We start from the raw sequence: 15,658 nt of genomic DNA, 5'->3' as shown, positions 1-15,658 counted from the left end.
AGGAGGGGAGGAAAGCCCCCACCTCCCAGGAGTCCCACTACCAGTCGTGGCCGGGCTGTCACACACTGTAACCCCCCCCACACACACACACACACCACCAACAACAACCGGGGGCCTGGGAGCAACTGGCTGTATTGAGTGTCAGGCTGAGCTTGGGGCATCCTTGAGGACGTATAGCCTCTGGTTTTCCACCTTCCCAGGAGTTAGATTCGTTTTCAGGCTGGTTCCTAATGTCAGTGAAGCTGCAGGGAACTCTCCACTGTGCAGATTTAGTTTCCTTTTTCGTAAGGGGTGACGTCATTAAGGTGTAACCGCCTGCGATGGGCGTGCCAGCCTTGCCCTGCATTGCTCCTGCGGGATCCCAGTGTGGGGTGAGGGTGGGGTCCCAGCGTGGGGTGAGGGTGGGGGCGGGTCCCAGCGTGGGGGTAGGAGTGGGGGCGGGTCCCAGCGTGGGGTGAGGAGTAGGGGCGGGTCCCAGCTTGGGGGTAGGAGTGGGGGCGGGTCCCAGCGTGGGGTGAGGAGTGGGGGCGGGTCCCAGCGTGGGGGTAGGAGTGGGGGCGGGTCCCAGCGTGGGGTGAGGACAGGTGCAGGGCAGGGGTGCAGTGGGTTGTCCTTGCCCCTGGAAGGAGCCTCTGTGCTCTGGTGGAACACCCTGCCCCCCTTCTGCCAGGCTGGTTTGGGGTGGTCCCTGCTGTGTCCACCTTGGACTTGCAAGCAGGTTGATGGGAGTGTGTTGTGGCTGTGGCCACTGTGTCCTGGCCCAGCAAGGCACCTGGCTGACACGCGGTGGCGGTCCACGTCCAGGCCAGCAGGACGCAGAGGAGCTGGGCGGATGCCAGGCCTGAGACTCCGAATTCTTGCGCGCAGCCTCATGCGGCGGCTTTCTTCTCTTCACAGAGAGCGTGGGCATAGAAGTGGGGCTCCTGCAGCTGCTCGGGGACCCCCTACCGCAGCAGGTCACCCAGATCGACGACCCCGACGTGGGGCCGGCCTACGTCTTCGGCCCAGACGCCGACAGCGGCCGGGCGGCCCAGCCCCACTTCCCCAGCCCGTTCTTCCGCAACTTCTCGCTGCTCTTCCACGTGCGGCCGGCCACCGAGGGCGCAGGGGTGCTGTTCGCCATCACGGATGCGGCGGAGGCGGTGGTCTCCGTGGGCGTGAAGCTGTCGGCTGTGAGTGACGGCCACCAGGAGGTGCAGCTGCTGTACACTGAGCCTGGCGAGGCTAAGACGCACACGGCCGCCAGGTTCCGCCTGCCTGCCTTTGCTGGCCAGTGGAGGCGCTTTGCACTCAGTGTGGACGGCGACAGCGTGGCACTCTTCGTGCACTGCGAGGAGTTCCAGACGGCACGCTTGGAGCGGTCCCCACAGGGCTTGGCGCTGGAGCCCGGCTCTGGCCTCTTCGTGGCTCAGGCTGGAGGAGCGGACCCCGACAAGTTTCAGGTAACGCCGGGGCTGCTTGGGGAGGGCTGGGTCGGCCCTGGGGGTGGGGCCCGGCCACTCGGACAACACAGTGGTGCTCAGTGTCCACTTGTTGTAGTCCCCAGGGGGCCTTGCTCCTTGGTCCTCCTGGCTCTAGCCTGCCTTTTATGCCCTGGTATCCTGGCCCCTTGGCCACCCCCAATAAGTGTCTCTCCGGCTTCACTGGCCCCTGAGGCCCCTTCCAGACCATCTTCCTAACTGGATGCCTGCCCTGCCACCGTCTGTGCACAAGTGAGGGACCCTCATTCCAAATGAAGAATTTCAAGATGGCAACATTGGAGGGTAGAAGTGGGGCCGGGCCTGGGCTTCCTGCCCAGAGCCAACATTAGTCGTCCTGATTATTATTATTTTCACCACGCTGCTGAGCGGCCTGCAGCTCCCAGTCGGTCTTCCCCAGTGGTGCTGGGCAAATGGCTGTCCACTGTGTCCCCAGGGAAGCCCCTTCTCCCCCGGGCTTGGCCCATGTGGGGGGAGACAGATCCCAGAGCTGGAGTGGGGTCTTTCTCTTGGGCCCTCAGTCCCTACACTTCTTAGAATCTCTAGCTGGAGCCACGGCCTCCTAGATGCACCGCGTGGACCCCCTCCAGGGGTGCTGATACAGTCTGCAGCTGGCACACCCCTACCCAGTGGTCCAGACAGGGGTCCCTGTGTCTGCTAACGGGAGATGTGTCCCCAGAGGACAGAAAGTTAATTATTGCCCAGACAAAAGCTGCTTGATGAGAGTTGTTCTAAGGCCTGGTGACTCAGGTTCTGAAAGCTGGCCTTTCACCTTTGACAGAAACTTGCACCAGTGGGGTCTGGGAGCTAGCGGGACCTTGCTACCAAACTGGGCCTCTTTGTGTTTTCCTTTTGATCCTCAAACATGATTAACTGGAATAAGTCAGAGAAAGTCATCCCAGCCAGGGAGGGGCTGTGTTTACTGGCAATTTACTGTGTGATCTCCCAGGCATTTCTAGATGGAAAAGTATGCCATAGTTCCCTCTGCCTTTGACACTTCAACAAAAAGCTGCCCATGTGCCAATGGGGACAGGGGCTGCCAAGAGCTCAGGGTGCTAACGTGCAGTGTGCCCCCCCATGCCTCATCAGACCTCGTCACCAGTGCTTGCCAGTTGGACACATAGGCGACTGATGGTGTTTTCATTGGCATTTCTTGGTTGTGAGCGAAGACAGACTAATTTTTTCACATGTTTGCTGCTGCTATCTGTCTTTCCTCTTTGTGATTGGCTTGTTTATAATTCTTGGTTTTGATGGCTTCTACCATCTCTTCTTGGTTTATACAAGCTTTTTACACATGAAAGAAACCAATCCTTTGTTCTGTATGCTGCAAATTTTATTTCCCAGTTTGTCATTTGTCTATTTATCTTGTCATTTTTTTTAAACCTTTGGGATAAAGTGTTTATATGGTTAAATCTGGCCTGGAGAAGACCCCCATGGCACTGACCGTCCCATCAGCGTGTTCGAAGGGTAGGAAGATGCAGACATGTTCGTGGACGGCCCTGTGTTTGGCTCTGGGCTGTGGTCCTGCCTCCTGGGGGTCCTGTGGCCTCTTCCCATTGATTTCACTGTCACATCCAGCTGAGTCAAGCGTGGTCTGGCTCCTGTGTCCCCACAGACTAGAAACTTCAGGAATTTTCCGTGTAGGTGTCTGATCAGATTCCAGTTAGGTGGGAAGAGAGCACATTGTCTGGTGGAACTGAAGACCAAATCAACCTAGTACAGGGTTTTTCTGACTTTCCGAATTGAAATTCTTGGGAAAGATTCACTCAGGTCGTGTGATTTATAAGATTTGGCAGAAACAGAAGCTCAGAGTGCTGGGAGGGAAGTGGGTGCCCCCTTGATGGTGTCCGCACGCCCTGCCCGGTGCTGACCCCACGGGTCCTTGCAGAACCCTTAACTGTCTTGTTGAGAAGGTCCTGGCACCTCACTGGGCTCTTCTGGCGTATCCTGCAGTCAGGTTTGGTAACTAGTGTTCCGGGGACATGTCCGTCCCACCCGTTGCTGCAGTGTTTTGATACGTCACTTGCAGCTCCTGGCAGTGTTTCGGTGCCTTTCCTTTTTGTGCCATTTCAAAGGTTCTGCAGTCACTTCCCTCAACTTGCTTCTCTGTGGATAGTGTCCCGTTTCCCCGTTCACTGTTTGCCTGTCTGGGGAGCCACCTCCTCTTTGCCTGGAGTTTCTTTGTGCTTCTCTTGGCCTCAGTCATCTGTTAGCAGACGAACCGCCCACGAATTGCCTTGGACCCTCGTCTGTAGCCTCCAGGCGGGCAGGGCTGGGCCTGCCCCCATTCCCAGCACCTTCCACGTTCACTTCTGTGTTCAGCGAGGTGCGTGGATTGTCACTGCTTCACACGGGGCTCTGTTGGCCTTGTTACATAAAAATGAGCGCCTGGCCACTGAAGACAAGAGCTTGCCCACCGGCCACCTAGGCTTGGGCCCCCGGGACAGGCTTGACGCTGACGGTGGGGGGGAGCAAGAGGGAAAGTGGCCCCCAAGCCTAGCCGCACCAGACCCGCCACTCTTGACAGACCCCTCTTACAACAAACACTTGGAACCCTGTCATTCATCAGAAGTGACATTCGGTGGCATAACCGAGACACTGTGCAGCAGTCACACGATGACCTGACTCCACGGAATGGAGAAGTAGAAGAAAGTGTGTTTGTAATGGAGGGATGTGCCTGGGCGTGACCCCATGGGAGGAAACCGCAAGGCGGCCAGATGCTGCTATGCAGACAGTCAAGGAGGAATCTGGGCAGGATGCCGGCCAGGTGGTCCCAAGTTCAGGAAATGGGACAGTGGGGGCGTGGCCCGGTCACAGCTACAGCTGTGATGGGTGACAAGGGATCAGGCCCATTTAAGGGGTCAGCAGCAGAGGAAGGAGGGGCCAGGAGGTGGAGGGGAGGCAGGCCTAGGAGTGCTGTGTTCCCCTACAGGCTCCCCAGCCCCTCTGCGCCAGCCAGGACATGGCTTTCCAGGTCAGAGGTCACCCCCAGGGGATACTGGGGAACCCTGAGGTCGGGGTCCCAGGGAGGCAGCCCCCACATCCTCCAATGACATGCTTGCACAGAGTGTGGTTCTGACCATCTACACACAACTGTAAGACCTGTGGTGTGGCAGTGACAAGCTTTTTAAATGGTCTTTATTAACAAAACCTCTGGATTTCCTAACATTAGGTTCTAAGTCCGTTCAATATTTTCAGTGGGTCTCGTGGCTTTTGCACTAGTTACGTCTTCCCCAACTAACCGTGTCCTTGGGGAAGCACCTACCCCCAGACAGGTAGCTGGGACCCACCACGCTCTTCTGCCCTCTTCACTCAGGCTGCGGTGAGCCTGGTCTGTCGGAGGTTCAGAGCCTCACAAATGGTGTCGGGGTGGGGAAGGCCGTAGTGGGACATCCAGCACCCTGACCCCCCACCTGCCAGAGTGCCCCTGCCCTCTTCCCACATACAGAGTGTCTCTAAGGAATGTTTAGAAGTGTGGTTTTCTAGAATTTTAGCATCTGGCCCCTCCTGCCGTCCCACAGGCCTCACCGTGAGCAGTGGGGGTGGAGTGGGCGCTGTGGAATCAGGGAGAACTGGCCCCCAGAGGGCCTAACCCTCCCCAGGAGGGAGTCCAGGAATGCTTCCTGGAGGAGGCAGCCTGAGCCAAGCTGAGAGACCAGAGACAGTGGAGCCTTCAAGCGAGGGCTCAGCTAGGGACACTCGGGGGTGTTTGTTTGTTTTGTTGTCACATGTTTCTTGGTGTGGAGCAGGAAGGTCGTGAGGTTGAAGGTCAGCTGATAAAGGGCATTTGGAGGAATAAACAGAATGACCTAGGTGGTTATCAGCACAGGGCCCGAGGACACATCCAGCCGGCTGCCTGTTTCCACACAGCCTGTGCGATGGAAAGCCTTCACATGTTTAAGTGGTTGGGAAAAAAGAATGTTTTGTGACAGGTGAAAATTGTATGAAATAAGAATTTCAGTGTCCCTACAGTTTGACTGACAGCCACTCCCGTCTTTTACTTATTATCCTCATCGATCACTGGGTACAACACAGTCCTTGTGACAGAGGCCTGGACGTGCTGACCGTCTGCCCTTCACAGAGAGTGTTTGCTGCCCTCTGACCCAGGCCTTTCTGCTGTAAGGGTGGTTAAAATGTGCACCTTACAGTTGGCGAAACATGCTCGCTGTTAGGAAACAATGCACTGAAGTCAATCCCAGTGGATGAAAAAGTTAAGTGAAAAACAGAAAATGCAGAAAAAGCATGTGAACACATTCATAATTTCCCAGTGGGGAGAACCTTTCAGCAAGTGGCATCCGAGACAAAATCATGAGCAGCTTGGCCTATTTTCTGTGTCCTGGGGACGTCACCTGCCAAAGGCGCAGGGTCCACCTCGCTTTGTGGGAGCCCTGAGGGTGCTGGGGGACTGCAGGGTCCACAGCCTCGCCTGCAGGCCCGTCATCCCTGCCCTTTAGGGACCACGGAGCCTCGCGGAGAAGGCCCTGGTGCAGTGATTCAGGTCCTCGTCACCCACGCTGCCCTCGCCAGTGGCTGTCCCCTGCTCCCTGACTCAGGCTGGGGGCCTCCTGCTGAGGCGGGGGTCCTGTGTCCTCTCCGTATGTACGCTGGACCCTCTGCACTCACACTTGAGGACGTCGTCTGGCTGCGTCTGCTTCCCTGCTGCCCTCCCCGCGCATCGCCTCACACCCCTCAGGGCAGCACATCTACCAACATGCCTCGTCCCGCTCTGACCCCTGCCTGGGCTGCTCCCCTCTTCTCCTCACCCAGGGCCCTGTCCCTGCCGCGGCCTGGTGCCTCACGTGAGAGAGCATGTGCGGAGGGGTAGAGAGGGCGAGCGAGCGAGTGAGTGAGTGACAGTGACGCGTGCGCTTGGAGAACCCAGAGCTGTGTTCCCAGTGCTGTGGGCTCAGTTTTCTCCTCGGTATCTGACTTTCGTTTTACAAGAAGGTGGCGTCAGGATTCCGCCCAGTTAATCTGACGCTGTTTCCTGGTGCGTCTGAGGTCGGACCCATTCAGGGGCCCCTCTCATTCCGGTTTATATCACCTGCTGAAATCTTGACCTCGAATGGTGCCAGGCTCCAAGCTGGCTGCCAGTGACTTCTCTGTCCCTCTGTGTCCAGGGCAGGATCGCAGAGCTGAGGGTGCGTGGGGACCCCCACGTGGGCCCCCAGCACTGCCTGGACGATGACGATGATGACGATGACGACGGGGTGAGTCTCTCTTCCCCTCCCTCCACCCCGTGGAAGGTGACCAAGGCAGAGGGGCTGGCCTTTCCCCAGGAACCCGAAGTGATGGGACCAGAATGGTCTCTTTGAAAGATGCCATTTTGGGTACAGGACCATGGTGACATTTTTAATTACCTGTAGCGTCAGAAAGAGCCTCCCCTTCCCTGCAGAACACACAGAATGTAAAGCAAATGTGGGAAACTGCCCCAGCATGCCAGTGGGTGGCACAGGCGATAGCAGTCACCTGGCAAAGGAGTGAGTGCAAGTGTGTTTATTGGAGACTGTGTGTGTGAGGATGTTTGTCACAGACTGAGTGTGCATGAGTGAGTGTTTATCACCGGTTGTGAGTGTGAGGGAATGTTTTTTATCAGAATGAGTGTGAGTGTGTTTATCACAGACTGTGGAGTGTGTGTGTGTGTGCCTGAGAGTGTGTGTGTGTGTGTGAGTGTGCCTGAGAGTGTGTGTGCCTGAGAGTGTGCCTGAGAGTGTGTGGAGTGTGTGAGTGTGCCTGAGAGTGTGTGTGAGTGTGCCTGAGAGTGTGTGTGAGTGTGCCTGAGAGTGTGTGTGTGGAGTGTGTGAGTGTGCCTGAGAGTGTGTGTGTGCCTGAGTGTGTGTGTGTGAGTGTGCCTGAGAGTGTGTGTGTGAGTGTGCCTGAGGGTGTGTGTGAGTGTGCCTGAGAGTGTGTGTGGAGTGTGAGTGTGCCTGAGTGTGTGTGAGTGTGCCTGGGTGTGTGTGTGAGTGTGCCTGAGAGTGTGTGTGTGCCTGAGAGTGTGTGTGGAGTGTGTGTGAGTGTGCCTGATAGTGTGCATGCACACAGTCCCATGGGATCTGAGGAAAAGTAAGTCCACCTGTTCCCGGGTGTGCAGGTCAGGACCGGAGGACAGATGTGTCCCCAGGGAGGCTTCAGATCACAAAACACATCACCCGGGGACACAGCTGTGACTAGAGTGAGGTCGTCCAGTCGCAGCCCCAGGGCCGCCTGCTTTCTGTTCCGTGCCCACTGTGCGTCCTACACGTGGACAGACGCGTGCCCAAGCACCCCTTGGCTGGGCCTCTCCTCTGGGCCGTTTCCTAGGACAGTGTCCCAGGAGTAGGATCGCAAGTGGAAAGAAAGGAACATGTTTTTCACGGTTCTCTGAATGTCTGGCCAGGAGCCAAACTGATTTCCAAAGGGTCGTTCTAATTGGTCTGATTGGTTGTGCCTCATTGATGACCAGCTGACACCACGCAGGGGAGGGCTGCACTCCCCCCCCCCCACAGCCACTCAAGGACCCCACTCCCTCCGCCTCCCACCAGCTGGGCTGGTTTGCTCTCTAGGCCCTGCTGGGGCAAGGGCTTCAATCAGCAGCTGCTTCCTGTCCTTGTGAACCTTTCAGGTGTCAGGAGACTTCGGAAGCGGGCAGGCGGAGAACCAGGAGCTGCTCAGGGAGGAAGTGGTGAGTGCTGAAGCCAAACCACCCTGCTAGCACCCGGCAGGGTCTCCAGGCCCATCCCAGCCTGGGCTGGCTTCCTCTCATCTTGGCACAGGAATGCTCTTTGAAAGTTGGTTTCTGATTCTAAATGTTCCTTGGGTCTCTGAGGTGACCTTGACATTCTGAATGGGATCCCAATAGCTGGTAGGGCCCCAAGGTACTAGTGGGTCGGTAAGTCAGGAGGGGAAAGCTGTGTGGGCAGCAGGCAAGGCCCGATCAGTGAGTGTCCCCAGCTCATGCCACCCGAAATGACACAGGAGGCGGAGACAACAGGAGGCGGTGACAGCAGAAGGGGTGTGTCAGGGATGTGAAAGGGGCCAGCCCCTTTGCTCCCGCCATGTGTCTCACGTTTCTTCCCAGGGCTTGGCACCAAAATGGGCTGGATGGCGGGCGGACCCCCAAGCATGGCGTGGGGACCCTTGGTCTTGTCCGGTGGAGGGGGGCCCGCCCCTCTTTGGGAAGCAGTGCCAGGATGCACGCCCACGTGCGTGTAGGGTCTGGTGCCTGGAAGGTCCCGAGACCCAGGTCAGTGGGTGGTGACCCATGACAGCCCTCCAGGGTCAGATGACCTGAAACTTATTCCTGCCTCAGATGAAGTCCTCATGGCTTCTTATTTTTCCTAAAATCTGGAAAACACTTATTTTGCAAACAAGCCTAAACCTGACATTTGCCAGCACACGTGTTCATAGGTCATTGCCTTTGCTGAGTAGCAAAGCTGTTGTCCCTCTCTCCCCCTCCAGGGCACGTCCCTAAAACCCAGCCTCCCCGCCGCTCTCCCAGTCACATCTCCACCCATGGCCGGAGGCAGCAACTCAGAAGATTCCAGAACTGAAGAAATCGAGGAGAATACCACAGTGTCTTCATTAGGAGGTAAAGCTCACTTCTGGGTGTGCTGTGTGCTGTGTGCTGTGTGCTGTGTGCTGTGTGCCGTGTGGTATGTGCCGTGTGCCGTGTGCTGTGTGTGGCCGAGTGAAGGGCTCCCATCACAACACACCCCAGCCTGGGGGTGGTCAGCACCTGCCTGGTTCCCTCGCCGCCCTGGCTGTGGGGTCGTCCACAGCACAAGCTGCCCCAGGAGACGTCAGGGTAGAGCGGCTGCGTGGATTCCTGGTTTGTTTCTTGTTTCGGAGGACCTGTGGCACCGTCTTGAGGGTGCTGCTGCAGTGACATGCCTCTTCCCAGCCTGGGGCCAGCGGGGCGAAAGGAGGACATGAGAGGGGGTGGTGATGGTGGAGGTGGCCTGGGAGCACAGACGGCTCTGCCCAGGACCTCTGTGAAATGGGCCCGCATGGGTCACCATTTGGGGGCAGGGATTCCCCCCGTGGCCTTGGAGGTGGGCTGGCCCAAGGGGGCAGCAGCGCAGACCTGCTGGGGGCCCCAGGGAGGGTCGGTCTCCACGGCTGTAGGATGAGGTCCAGGTTCCTGCTGCTCTGCCAGGGACCGTTCTCAGGTCCCACCTTCCTCAGCTCCTGTCCCCTCTTCCGGCTCCCCCTCCTCAGGACCTCCTCTCCCGCCTCACCTCTCCCGCCTTCCCCTTCTGTGTTGGGGCCTCATGCGATTACTGGGTTGCACCCTGATAATCCAGGATAATCGCCCTGTCTTAAAGTCAGCTAGTTAGTAGCCAATTACATCTGCAAAGTCCCTTCTCAGCAGAGCCTAGGCTGGTGTCCCACTGCATAAGCGGGGACAGAGATCTCGAGACATGTGTACACTTCTGCCGGCACAGACTCCCACGTACCACATATTAACACACACACACACAATACACTGTTGCCGGCACAGACTCCCACGTGCCACACATTAACACACACACACACATCATACACTGCTGCCGGCGCACTGATGTCAAGGTTTTAGACACTTATATAGACTTGTTTTTGTTTTCAATAAGAGCACTGACTGCTTTTTAAATTACAGCAATAAAACATGTTCAGTGCAGCCAGCTTAGGAGCGGAAGACAATGCACGAGACAGAGCCAGCCGTCAGCCCCCGAGGACGTGGTGCCTGTGGCATTTGTCACGGACATACTTCCCACGGGCACAACAGGCTGGGGAGGGGGGTGAAGTGTCCAGCCCCTCGGAGTCCTGAGTGAGGGGCACCCAGCCCCTGCCCTGCTGTGCTGTGCAGCCTGCGGTCCCAGCTCAGGGCCGTCCAGGTGGAAGGGCTGGGTCTAAGCTCTTCTCTTTCGCATCCACACGTCCACTTGTTCCAGCTCCTGTATCGGAAGCCTGTTTCTGGACTCTACTATGGCCACGACTACTTGTCGTGACGACAAGACACGCTGCCATGTTGCTGCGTCCTGTGCATTTGCCCGCCCTTCACAGAGTTCTGTGTCCTTGGCATGTTTGTAGGAAGCTTTGAATCAGTTTGTCACTTTCTACAAAAGCAGCCTGCTGGGGTTTGGGTTGGATGTCGTTGAATCCGTAAATCAGGGCTGGGAGAGGGGCGCGGACGTTTCAAGACGATTGAATCTCCAGACCCAGGAACACGCACCATCTCCCTGTGTCCTCAGGTCTTGGCTATCTCTTCTTCTCTTAGTGACGTCTTGCAGTTCCTCCCGGCAGGGGTTTAAGTTTGCCTGAAATCATGCCAATACTTAGAAACCGCCAGGGCGGTTTCAGCCTCACGCCATCCATGGGGAAGGGGCTGGGCTGCTTCCCTGGCCGGCTTGTGACTCATGCTGGGTCCTGGGGCGGGGGCTTCGTGCTGGTTGAGGCCTCAGCCAGGGCCAGGAGGCGGGGCTCTGAGCAGAGTGAGAGGGTAATGTGCTGGTCGCAGGGGGGTTGCCGCCCCCCACTGTGGAGCAAGCGCAGAGGCTACACATGGGTATAGCTGGAAATGGGGCAGGTGCCCTCAGAGCTGAACTCATGGAGACGCTGGTGCAGCTCCACCAGCGTGCTTCCTTGGGAGTCATCTGGTCCACTTGGGCTGAAAGGCCTCAAATCCTGTTCACTCCGTGAGCTCTGTCCCCAGCGTGCTGATCGGACTCTGGGCAGGGCAGACACTCTTGCAAACCGCCCTTGGCAGATGGGGTGTCCACCAGCCCCAGGAGCCCGCGGCCTGTCAGTGTGGTGGGAGGCCTGTGTTTTTCCCGTGACTCAGTGGTGCTGACGCTGCTAGGTGAAAAGTTTGGGGAAACGGCTTCAAATTTCACTCCACAAATTACTTGTCAGTCACAGAGAGGAAGATGTCAACACTGCCCCCAATGAAGAAATGGAGGAACTGGGGACAGGAAGGGGCAGGGCCGAGGGAGGGTGGGGCCAGGCCCAAACACTGCTGCTGGCATCTCGGACCTGGCTCTTCCCCTCTGCTGGCGGTGTCGTCATCTCTCTGGAGATATACGCCCCTCAGGGGGCTGATATGGCTGGAGTTGGCCCCCAGGCAGGACCCTCGGTGAGGCCCTGGTTCCCCCACTGTCATCATCCACCAAAAAGAACCTACAAAGGACACTGCTGGGCTGTTAGGTCACTGTATGTGACAACGCTGAGTTTCTGTAATGTGACCATCAGGTTGACAGAAAACGTCCTCGCTCTCAGGAGACATGTGACTTTCAGATGGGAAGGGTGGTGATAAATGCAAGGGACTCTTGGGTGGCACAGCAAGAAGTGGCCAAGTGTGCAAGTGAGTGAGAGAGTATGAGTGTGCGTGTGTGTGAGTGTGAGCGAGAGCTGAAGTGTGTGCTAAGGGGCGCTGGGCTCCGGGCAGGACAGAGCCGAGAGCAGGGCCACCGCTCGGGGTCTGACCTCTTCGCGCCCCCCCACCCCCTCAGCTCAGACACTCCCTGGCTCAAATGCAGTCACCTCCTGGGACGAGAGTGTCCGGAGCCCTGGGGACAGCATGGAAGAGGTGAGGCCACCTCCCTGACTCAGAACCGAGGGGCCCCAGAGCAGTCGGTGCCTCTGGTCCCTGGCGACCTAACAAAGCCCTGGGCTCACACCCTTCTTCTCTGTCCCCACCTCCACCCATGCCTGGCACCAGTGGGTGTGGCTGGGGAGGCTTGGGCCCGAGCACGAGGAGCATGTGGGCAGGGGTAGGGCAGACCCCTGTTGGTGTCAGTGCCACCAGCCTCGCCCATGCGTGTCTACTCTGTGTGTCCCTGAGCCCAGCCCGGGAAGCTGGGCCCCCCAGCCTGTGCCCTCTGCTCCTCCCAGGGTCCTGTAGGCCCAGTGGTGCAGAGGCCTGGTGCACAGCCTGTCCCCGGGCCACAGGGACCCCCGGGACCCCCAGGGCCACCAGGGAAGGATGGCGCCCCTGGAAGGGACGGTGAGCCGGTGAGTACACATCTCCCCTCGGTTCAGCTGGGGCAGGAGGCTTGACTGGAGGGGGAGAGAGTGTGGCAGAACAGCTCGGCTCTGAGGACCCTGGAGACCCCAAGATGGCACGTCCTGCGCTGGCTGCTCCCCTGCTGTGGGAGAGCTGGAGGGTGTCGGGCAGGCAGGAGGCAGAGCCAGCTCAGGCCAGCCCACTGCGGACGATGGCAGTCAGATGTTAGCTGGAAGGTTCTCAAACCCACAGACAGCTCTCCCGTGGGACTCAGGTCTGCAGAGGCTTTGGAGCCCCGGACACATTTCCATGTCAGATCACGTGGGGGAATGGAGCCTGGAATTCCATCACTAATGGTTTCTCCTACACATTTCAGGGTGATCCTGGGGAAGACGGAAAACCTGTAAGTTTGCTCTTCTCTCAGAGCCAGATGTTTTCTGTGACGTTTGTATAAGACCTATTTCATCCTGTGACACTTAAAACAGTGCAGTGAAGAGATTTTGCAATGAAGCCATTCTGCAAATGCAACTTTACTTTGTTAAAAAACAAATGTAACTGTTGATAGAAAAATTGAGATGTTTAGGCTAACTACCAGAAAACAAGACAAGGAAAGAACTAAGAAGTACAGCTTCCAGGTTTTCAGAGGGAAAACACACATAACAGAGGTAGCAAGGCTGCCCGTTGTGGGGCGAGGGGAGCACAGCTCAATGAACAGAACACACATCTGCAAGCGTCAGAGCAGACTTAGCCGTCACAGTCGATGTGAGACTTTCTATCTTAAAACACTTAGTTTGCATTTTTAAAAACCAACAAATGCTATTTCCAAGAAACACAATAAAATGACACAAAAAGGTCACAACTAAAGGTTCTGAGAAGCAACAGATCAGCAAATGGGCAGAGAAGGCAGGAAAGCACATTGCACAAGCAGCCCTGGACGTGCAAAACTCGAGTTTAACAACATTCCGAACAAGAAGGGCTGTTTCATGTTGACACCCAAATGACCCTTCCTGACTTCACAACTGACGGCAAAGCTTTGCAACGAGACCTCTAAGGTGTGCAAGGAGAGTGGCCAGTGCTGTTGTGGGGGCTTTGACAGTGCGGGCGTGAGCGTGTGTGTGCGTGCCTGTGCATGAGCATGCGTGTGGTGCCGGTGTGCGTGCAGCTCAGGACCCAAATGACTCAGATAACTGGCTCGCTCTAGCAGAGTGTTAACACTTCACACTCACAAACCCTGAACAGTCCGCTCCCAGTGCACATGGACATTCAAACACATTGACGGTCAGTTAGGCCGTGAAGGCCTGTTGCCCACTTGCCCACGGCACACACACACGCGCTTGCACACATAACTGGCAGAGCCCTGCTCTCTGCTGAGGTCGTCCACAGGACGCCGCAGTGAGCTCTGCAGCCTCTCCCAGGTGCTCTGTGGGGCAGTGGGCATTCAGGGTACAAAGCCACGTGTCTGGTGCTTGGATGGTGGTGGCAGAGGTGCCTTCTCCCTGACGGGGCTGCCTGCCTGTCTTCCAGGGTGACACTGGGCCACAGGGCTTCCCGGGAACCCCAGGAGACATGGGCCCCAAGGGTGAGAAGGTGAGCAAGCACCCTGGCTGGGGCCAAGGGGGGAGCGTGTTACTGTCTCGACCCCCCCGACCCACTGTAGGGCTATGCTTCCTGGTGTGACGGGTGTCTTCTGTTCTCAGGGGGATCCTGGAGTTGGGGCCAGAGGACCCCCAGGGCCCCGAGGGCCTCCAGGGCCACCAGGACCCTCTTTCAGACCTGACAAGCTGGTGAGTCTGTCCTTTTTCTCCCTGGAGGTTGGCCTGCTGTCCTAGAGGAGGGACCCTCCCGTCCCCTGCTTAGCTTCTCAGTGCCTCGCCCCTCAAATCCATAACCGGCCTCCCCAGGTGTCCTGGCCCAGGGGAGTTGGCGCCTGTGTGTGGGGCTCCCCAGCGCCCAGGCGTGGCCTCAGGTGTGCCAGAGCCCTCTGGGCCATCTGGGCCTCAGGTGGGCCTCTTTCACTTGGTGAGGAGCCCGTGTTCGCTCACTCTTTGCTTCCCGTTGTAAACGTCTTGACCTGTTGGAGACATGGGACAGCGCTGTGTGCAGGGCGGGTGGACAGGTGGCTGGATTTGGGCCTGGGTGACGCGTCTCTGGGCTCTTTCCCGCAGACCTTCATTGACATGGAGGGGTCCGGCTTCGGCGGTGACCTGGAGAGCCTCCGAGTGAGTGCCCTTCAGCCTGGTGGCTGCTGCCCCGCCATGTCCGTGCACAAGTGGACCCCGTGGGGATGGCAGGGGCCTGATCGGGCTGGGGTCACCCCTTGGCGCGTGCTGCCTGCATGCCTGTTCCCTGTTTCTCCCTGTCCAGGGCCCAAGAGGCTTCCCCGGCCCCCCAGGGCCCCCCGGCGTCCCCGGCATGCCCGGAGAGCCAGGCCGCTTTGGGATGAACAGCTCGGTCATCTCAGGACCCGCAGGCCTCCCCGGTGTGCCTGGGCGGGACGGGCGCCCTGGGATCCCTGGCCCCCAGGTAAGGCCTGCCTCCCTCAGCTGCCCTTTTCCCCATCAAGGTCGACTGGGAATAGGGGTGAACGCCAGGGTGGGGTTCTCTTCCTGTCTGGGCATAAGCCCCACTCACCACATCTACTCCACAGCCCTTTCCACTGCTCCCACCTCTGGGCCCCAGTGTGGGGCTGAGCCTGACCCGCTGGGTGACCGCATGCAATGCTGCTCACCTTTCCGGCCTTCATGGCTCAGCTGGCCTCACAGAAGCCATCGCTGGGAGTGTTTCCCATGGGTCAGGGTGGGCCCCACTGCCCGAGCATGGGGGCCGTGGAAGCCCGCCTTTGGCCAACTCACTGTTCACGGGGACCTCAGAGCCTGGCCGACCCCCTGCTCCCAGCACTGGGGACACAGTGGCCTGGGGGTGCCCACGGATGTCACTGTTGCAATCGGGTCACGGAACCAGGTGTGCGCAGCCTGGTTTCCACTCGACACTGTACTCGGGCCACGATTCCACCTTAGTGAGAGTCCTCCTGACATCACGGGTGAGGCAGCCCTGCTCCGTGGGGCTGGCAGCCCTTTCCATCCTCCCCACAGTTTGGTCAGCAACTCAAAAAAAAAAAAAAAAAGAAATTTAGAAATTTAAAAACTGAGCAGAGAGTGGCATGAGTACACTAACCCGTGTTACTGTGGGGTCTCCTGTAGCCACTGGACTCTGTGACGTG

General features: G+C 57.9%; 1 protein-coding gene across 3 annotated transcripts in view; it reads left to right on the top strand.

Annotated features, from left to right (window-relative positions):
• Positions 1-15,658, top strand: part of COL18A1 (collagen type XVIII alpha 1 chain) — a 46,354-nt gene that overhangs the window by 9,846 nt on the left and 20,850 nt on the right. For all 3 annotated transcript variants that reach the window (XM_019715725.2, XM_074322566.1, XM_074322624.1), the window contains exons 2-12: positions 898-1,442; positions 6,599-6,688; positions 8,080-8,139; positions 8,916-9,045; positions 11,945-12,021; positions 12,327-12,446; positions 12,815-12,841; positions 13,963-14,025; positions 14,136-14,222; positions 14,604-14,657; positions 14,803-14,961. In XM_019715725.2, coding sequence (XP_019571284.2) covers positions 898-1,442; positions 6,599-6,688; positions 8,080-8,139; positions 8,916-9,045; positions 11,945-12,021; positions 12,327-12,446; positions 12,815-12,841; positions 13,963-14,025; positions 14,136-14,222; positions 14,604-14,657; positions 14,803-14,961 — 1,412 coding nt within the window. The remainder of the gene's footprint in view (positions 1-897; positions 1,443-6,598; positions 6,689-8,079; positions 8,140-8,915; positions 9,046-11,944; positions 12,022-12,326; positions 12,447-12,814; positions 12,842-13,962; positions 14,026-14,135; positions 14,223-14,603; positions 14,658-14,802; positions 14,962-15,658) is intronic.

Source organism: Rhinolophus sinicus, linkage group LG01 (genome assembly GCF_036562045.2).
Source record: "Rhinolophus sinicus isolate RSC01 linkage group LG01, ASM3656204v1, whole genome shotgun sequence".
NCBI classification, from domain to species: Eukaryota; Metazoa; Chordata; class Mammalia; order Chiroptera; family Rhinolophidae; genus Rhinolophus; species Rhinolophus sinicus.
Note: the sequence above shows the minus strand (reverse complement) of the source record. Positions and strands in the feature narration are given on the sequence as shown.